The sequence below is a fragment of the Lissotriton vulgaris genome, chromosome 5, assembly GCF_964263255.1.
Source record: "Lissotriton vulgaris chromosome 5, aLisVul1.2, whole genome shotgun sequence".
In the NCBI taxonomy this organism is placed as follows: Eukaryota; Metazoa; Chordata; class Amphibia; order Caudata; family Salamandridae; genus Lissotriton; species Lissotriton vulgaris.
This window is the reverse complement of record NC_141693.1, coordinates 1,996,101,923-1,996,109,743: the sequence shown is the minus strand read 5'-3', so window position 1 is coordinate 1,996,109,743 and position 7,821 is coordinate 1,996,101,923. Positions and strand designations below refer to the sequence as shown.

General features: G+C 43.5%; 1 protein-coding gene across 1 annotated transcript in view; it reads right to left on the bottom strand.

Moving 5' to 3' along the window:
• Positions 1-910: 910 nt before the first annotated feature.
• TTF1 (transcription termination factor 1) overlaps positions 911-7,821 on the bottom strand; it is a 101,454-nt gene continuing 94,543 nt past the window's right edge. The window contains exon 11 of the mRNA XM_086924763.1: positions 911-3,037. Coding sequence (XP_086780889.1) covers positions 2,847-3,037 — 191 coding nt within the window. The 3' untranslated portion in view covers positions 911-2,846. The remainder of the gene's footprint in view (positions 3,038-7,821) is intronic.

Below are 7,821 nucleotides of genomic sequence, written 5' to 3'. Positions count from 1 at the left end.
ACTTATTTGTGGGTCTAGTCCAATACTTTGGTGACTTATTAGATAATGCACTAGATTTCACCACAGGGGCCTATACAATAGTACTGTCCAACATAAGAACTAGTTATCTGGATCCTTGCCTAGTTTTTAGGCTACCCACATTAGATTCTCGGTTACGTAAGCCGTGGTTGAAATGAAAATATGTCATAGATTATGAGTTTGGCAGTGTGGGAGCAGGCCGCCACGCCAGCACCCCACTCCCACAGAGGCCACCTCTGTGGTGTTTGTGACAGGAGCCTACTACACTGTTCTAGCAATGATGGGACCATGTCAGTGCGAGGTAAGGTTCTTGGGCAAATTACTCAAATGCAGACTTTCTTGGTGGAGTTGTACGATCTTTGGACCACGTCCAGCAGGTTGGAGGCTGGATGAAGAGCATCAGAAGGTAATAGAAACGAGTCTTCAAAGAAATTTGCTTTCAACTTTTTCTTGAACAAAATTAGAGCAGAAAGGAAAATGCTGTTTATACTTTGATCAACCAGAACATGAAAGAAAAGGAAAGGGGCACAAAGATCTCACAAAACAGTGAAAGATTAATAAAAACCTCAAAGAGAAGAACTCATGGAGATCCTTTCAAGCTTGGGGAAAAAGGAAACATGGCTTTCGAGTAAGCAATTTACAGTTCACATCAAAACAGAGGGACATTTATTTATGTGGAGGCATCAGAAAGGTATGTGAGCACTCCTAACATCATTACAAGCTCGAGCCTTTGTACAGGGTCGCGTATCGTGGATTCAGCTGAAGCAAGGCCGTTTGTCATGAGAAAAGAACATATCTTCTCTACGAGGTTTTCCTGCAAGTTCACAAAGAATCACCAACTTCAAAGACCATACAGATAACTGTTTCAAAGACTAAAGAGGCTGAAGGCAAAAACATGTAAAAATATTTTATTTCTTCAAACAATGTGTCTTTACCTGTATGTTATCCTGGTGCATTGAAGTGTTACAAGAGATATCTCTGTAATAAGGAAACAAATCTTCTGCGATTGCACAATTTCCCACACCTTGATATTGGGAGAAACAGTCTGTTTGAAGATGCAAGCCTGTTATCTGCTCATTTACAGAACTTTTTGAACACATTGGTGAAACTCAGATGTGCAAAAAAAGAACATCTACATCACTCCATGGCAGGTCACAATTCCTAGAATCTGGGTCAGCACAGTTTTACAGGTGCCAGTGGCTCTTGTAGCTTCAGAAATACCCAGGAAGTCTGATGTTTTACAGTGCTGTAAAAGGGTGTCAAAATGTGAATTCCCGTGGGAGGGCATGAAGTTCGCCAAATATGTTCAAATGTTTCAAATACTCATAAAGTTGTAACTTTTTGTGAGTTCAAAGTTCACAGTGCGTTTCCCCAGCCTTATTACAACCTATGTTTTAGGGTGGGAAAGAGACCTAAACATGCCTGTACTTTCGCGGCGTGAAGCGAAAAGGATTTCTCCACATTGAAGTATGTTTTTGCTTGTGGTGAAATATAGGACAAATCAGCAAAAGACAATCTGGAGGAGGATGGCTATAGGCCACTTAAGGGCATCAATTGACTGACAAAAATGCTGGTAGATTCCAGAATCAACTCCTTTGCGCTTTGTGAATCCAAAAAGACGAGCAATCTGCGCAAGTCTTAGGTGTATGTCTAGAGAGTGTACATAACCCTTTTTTTTAAATTAGGATTGGGCCCAATATGTTGAAGAACTTTTTTGTTTTATACTTTTAAAAAATATAGTCAAATATTTTGAGAAATTTAAAAATATACTTTACTACTAGAACATATATATTTTTAATGCACTGCATGTCTTAATTTAAGATTGGTGTGAAATCATAAAGGGTAAGCAGTGAAGTCATCATGTGTTCAAAGTACATTCAGTGCAATATTTCACACCGAAGGAGTGCTTTTGCACACTTCAGCAGCATCCACAAGTGACGCGTTCTGAAACAAACCAGAGCATTGTATGCATAAAATTAAAGAAAAGAGATCAAATAAAAAATATTAAAAATCATATGTTAAATAAAAAACCTTTTCAGCCCTACAGCACATGTCCAAAGTATCCCAGTTATTTTCTAACTGGATAGCTTTCTGTTGAAAAAAATACAGGTTACCAAGGTACCAGAAGAGAATGCATAGGGCAACTGGGGAGCATGTAGAAGGGAAGAACAAGGATTTTCTTTGTCGCTTAAATCATGTATCATTTCTTTAAAACAAAGCAATGCTCACCTTGCTGAAGAGGCAAATCTATGTAGATCTGTTTAAGCTGCATCATTACAAATGTAGCAGGGGTTCATATGAAAACGTCTGCATTCTGGGCTCTAGCAGCTGCGAGAACAACCCTTAGTTCAAGATGTTTTGAGAAAAAATTATATATTCAAACTGAGGGAAATTCATGCATGAACATGATTCAGCTGGAATAAAGGTTAGCAAGTAGTCCACTTCATAGTCTGGAGTTCTTAAAGTTTTATCTGGGCTGGATCTAAAATGTTTCTCTTATAGAGGGGTGACACAGGCCCTTCACTCGAAGGTAGGGCTTGCCCACCCTGCGCCACAACCAACCTGCACTTATGTCCTTGACTTGCTCCAGGTCTTCTGCTACAAATACCACCTCCTGCAAGGTGAAGGTAAAAAACACAAAACAAAAGCCTCCCTGCAAGTTAGCAAGGAGAGAGTCTAGAGGTGCCACATAAACGTGACTCCTTATTGTACCACACACTGGAGGTCCTCAGTTCGACCCCTCTCCCCTAAGTCTTAACACCTAGTGTCTTTCCATGGCCAACCCCTCATTCCACAGGACACAGTTGGCTCACGTGTGTTACACCCGCCTAGCTGTCAGGACTCCGGGACCAGTCTTCCTCTGGTTCTGAACCATCTTCCTCGCTGTTCTGAAATATGTCCGTAAACTGAAAGACCTTCTGCGTTTCCGGCTGCGTATCCGGTGCCTTTTTCGTTTTCATCTTTTCCAACATACTCTGGAACTTCGGGAGAGTTTCTTCATAAAGATGGTCCACGATTTCTAGAGGAGGTTAAAGGGATAGGAGACAGCACTGGTTATTTTCTCTTCATGCATAAGGGGCACATGAACAATGTTGCACATACCTTCTGCTGCAGTGCCGGGGTGAACCACACTGGGGCCGAATGCCAAGCAGTAGTGCCTTGTAAGGCAATGACTTCAGAATTCGCTATTATGTGTCAAGTGGTCTTGCAGGTGTAATTGCTTTGTAGTCACTACAGCATGGAACAATTCAGAGTTGTAACTCCATTTAACATAGCTAGATCTACTTTCAATGTATTAACTTCATTTAGTAACGCATTTCCTGGATGGTATTGTTAGGTTTGTTCCACTTAGAATACACCCACAGGACCTTAGTTTTTGTAATTATACGTTTTTGTATTGTTAATCAAATGACCAGTGTAAGATTTCGTATAGTGGTTTAAAGTACAGAAAAAGGAGGAATCTGAGAAAGAACACTAACTTCTAGTTAAGTAATCGATCACAGGAAATAAGCTGGGACATATATCCATACAAGAAAGCCACCCGAAGAAAGGAGAGTCAGGTGGAATCACATCCAGAAGTTAAAATCGTCTGATCGTTAGCGGATGCCAAGGTACGAGAGGTAGCTACGCGCCTTAGAAACAGGTTAGGGGCAGTGGGAATTGAGTCCATGCTAGACCATGGGTTTGGTTTGCTTCTACATAAACCAAATTGAAACGAGATCTCCACCCTTCATTTATGCTCCACATCAAGGTCAAGATAAAGTTGTGCTAAGAACACTGCACAAGCTACAGAGTTGGCGAGATGGGGAACTCCTAATAGGAAGAGATTCTAACCATTGTGTGGATAGCAAGCATCAGCAACGTCTGGTCTATCTAACACGAGTGCCACGAGGTCTGCTTTGCCAATATTCATCTGCATTGTTTACAAAAGAAAAAGAAAATAACATTCCAAAATTAAAAAGAAAATACATTTATTATAGTATCTCAGATCTACATTGAATTTAAAATCTTCCGTCTTTATAACTGGCATGGCTTATTTTTCAAATACCTTCCGTTCAGGAAATTGAAAAGAATAAAAAAAGTAAAAAAAGGTGTCAAAATGTAAAGGAAAAGCATGCCAAGGCCTAATTTACTGTCCATAGGATTCATCCATGTGTTCCTTTGTAAGAGCCCAGGGAGCAGATTTATAGGCCTCCAGAAGTGTTGTGCCAAGTACACCTTCTGCCTCAGACGACAGTGGAGTGCTCCAGTGCAGCAGAAGGTCCTTCCCAGGTGGGAGAGAAGCTGCTGCGTGCCAGAGCTAGTGCTTTCATGCAATGTGTGCCATGCAGGAGCTAAAAGAAAGCCAGAGGTGAGGGGGGTGCTGGTAACCATAGCAGCAGCTATCAAGAGGAAGCAAGAACTCGGCCAACCTAAATTAGAAGCAGATCTAATCTGCAGCAGAGGGGCGGCAAAAAGCTGGATGAGGAGCAGACCTAAGAACAATGTTACTTACCTGTAACTCTTGGCTGGTGCCTGAAGTGCTGTAGATTTACTTTGCTTGCATATTTCAACCATCTAGTGTCAGGTGTGGACATTGCAAGTTGTCCTCCTTCGTAGTGAAATTTTGGAGGTGACGCAACCCACAATACACAAGTACACAGACTCCGCCTGACACGGTTTCACCTCGAACCCTTAAGGGTGAGCAAAGGTATCTGCGGGGAAGCAAAACAGGACAGTATACGAGTACGGCACACTAGGAACATGATCATGCATCTGTAATAAATAACAAACATCTGAAAGATATGCTCGCATTCAGGGAGGTGGAGGGGTGCATGTGAATCTACATGAGTGCAGGCAACAAACCGATAGTTACAGGCAAGTCACGTTTTCTGCATGCTCAGCTGTAGATCACATGCTTTGCAAAGAATGAATAGCTCTTCTAAAGCCGCGGCTTGCAGGCAGGTGATGTTGTTACTGGTACTTCTTGTCAGGGATGTTTGTCTACTCATAAGTACTTTGTGAATGAGTGTAGTATTGAACCTGTAACAGCTGTACAGATGCCTGTAAGCAGTATGTTTCCTAGGAAAGCCTTAGGTCGCTCCCTCTTCACATGCAGAATGATTTCTACCTGCAGAATTTAGTGTGCATTTAGCGTAACATATTTTAATGGAGTGAACTATAAATCGTGCATGGCCCAACTCAGAAATAGATTTTTTTTGCAAAAGCTATTAAAACTCATTTTGTATTCCGAATGGTCTTTGTACAATCAGTATAATTAAGACACAAGGGGTCCTTTGATATGTAACAAGTGGAAAAATCTTTCTTTAACCAACCGAGGCCGTAGACAGAAGATTGGTAGGTCAATAGTATGATTCACATGGAAGAGGGAGACCGCCTTAAGCAGAAACTAATAGTTTCTTGCCTGTCGGTGTTGTCTTGCAGCTTGAAGATCTTTCTGGATTCACTATGCTGTACATAATGCCGGGGTCTAATGGTTGGGTCCGGAACTGTAGTCTTTTCTTTCTTTTTTTCCGTAGCCCAGGTGGGCGTCGACGTCTCACTTTTTGGTGTACTTCCTGCGACGTCAGCACGCTTCCTGCGGAAGCTCCCACCTTTGGGCACCATCTTCAGATTTATTTTCTTATTTTTGTGTTCTGTTTGCAAATCCTTTGGCAATGTTCTCTATTTCTTTTTCAAGTAAGTGATGTTTCTGCTTTGTCCTTCAAGGTGTCTGTTTCTGTATTGTCCTTGTATTACCACCTGCTTCTCCAGCCTCATCTTTCTGGCGGAGGTGGGTGGGTTCGCTAGTGAATCCAGAAAGATCTTCAAGCTGCAAAACTACACCGACAGGTAAGAAACTATTTGTTTTGCAGCGTGAATCTTTCTGGATTCACTATGCTGTGTATAGACTTTGTAGCTGTTTGTTATGTTTGTGGCGGATGGGTGGAAGATGAGCGATGGTTGTTGAATATATGTTGAAGCACCTTCTGTCCTACTTGTGCTTCCTTGTTAATTTGTATATCCACACAGTAGTGCTTAGTGAATGTGTGCACTGAAGCTCATTTGCCGCCAGGCATATGTCTTGAATGGGTGTGTTAGCCAGGAAGGCTATTGTTTCTCCTTTTTTCCTGGTAGAGTGGGCCCGTGCACCTTCTGCTAGTTCTTGGTCTGCCCGTCTGTGGCAGAATTGTATAGTTTGTGCGATCCATCATGCGATGGTTCCCTTTGTTACAGGTCTACCCAGGAAACTGCTTGCGAAAGGACACCAATAACTGCTTTGTTTTCCTGAGCTCCTTGGCTCTTTCAATGTAGTGCATTACTGCCCTTCTAGCGTCCAGAGTGTGCAGTGCCCTCTCTGTGCTTGTGGCCGATTTCTGAAAGAATCTTGGTATTTGTACTGTCTGGTTGATGTGGAACCTTGACACCACTTTTGGCATAAAGTGTGGGTCAGTTCTCATCACAACCCTATCCATTGTGTATTTGGAAGTAGGGTTCTGTTAGCGTTAGCGCCTGTAGTTCGCACACCCTGCGCAGTGAGGTGATTGCCACCAAGAAGGCTGTTTTCATTGTCAGCGTTTGTAGTGAGGCCTTATGAATGGGATCAAAGGGCGCTTTCATGAGCTCTCTTAGGACTAAATTAAGGTTCCATGCTGGTGGCGGCATCCTCTTTGGTGGTGCGATCCTCTTTGCCCCTTCCAGGAATCTCTTTACTATCTGTGATGTAAAGAAACTCTTCCCCGTTTCTCCTCTTGTGTAGGCTACTATCGCTGCTAGGTGTACTCTTAGCGAGGATGAACTTAGTTTTACCTTCAGCAGGTGCGTGAGATATCTTAGCACCGCCGATTCCCTTGTCATCTTCTTGTGTAGCTTTTTCTTGCTGCGCCATTGTGTAAAACTCTTCCATTTCGTGCTAGGTCTCCTTGCCTCTTGTAGTACACGCAGGGTGCTCTCAGGTAACTTTAGGTGTGCAAACTATGTCTTCAGGAGCCATGCAGCTAGGCTGAGGCTCTCTGGCTCTGGGTGTAGTACTTCTCCGTTTTGCATGGAGAGGAAGTCTTTCCTTTTCCAGAACTTGTGGGGTGCACCCTGTGCCATTTCCATTATCTGTGAGTACCAGGTCTGCCTGGCCCACTGGGGTGCCACCAAAATCAGAGTCATGTTGCTGGTTCTGCACTTGTTGAGTACTCTGTGTATCAGTGGTATCGGGTGAAAAGCGTAAGCAAATGTTTTCGACCAGCTTATCCATAGGGCATTCCCCAGGGATCCTTCCCCTGGTTGCCTGAATGCGAAGTCTCAGCATTTAGCATTCTGGTGTGTTGCAAATAGGTCTATTGTCGGTGTTCCCCACCCTCTGAATAGCCTTTGCGTTTCCTGTGGATTGAGCTCCCACTCGTGGGATGCCGAGGTCTGTCTGCTGAGCCAGTTTGCTTCCACATTGTCCTTCCCTGGTAGGTGCATAGGTAGCAGGTCTATTTTGAGTGTTATGGCCCATTTCCATATCTCCTGTGGTAGGTTCGATAGTGGGGCTCACTGTGTTCCTGATATCTCCTCCTGCACTGTGTGCATTACAACCACTAGATCTTCCCAACTTCCTGTAGCTTGTGACCATTGTTGTTGCAGCCATTCCTGGAATGGTCTCATTTGTAGCCGTATATTGGGGACCAGGTGTATGCAGGACGCCATCATGCCCATGATCTTGCTCGCTGCCCTTACGGTCAGAGCCCGCCCCTTCTGGTAGAGGCGCCCCTCCTTCAGCAGGGCCAGTGTACTCTTGTCGCTTGGGAGCACCTTGCTCTGTATGGTGTTGATCTGGGACCCCAG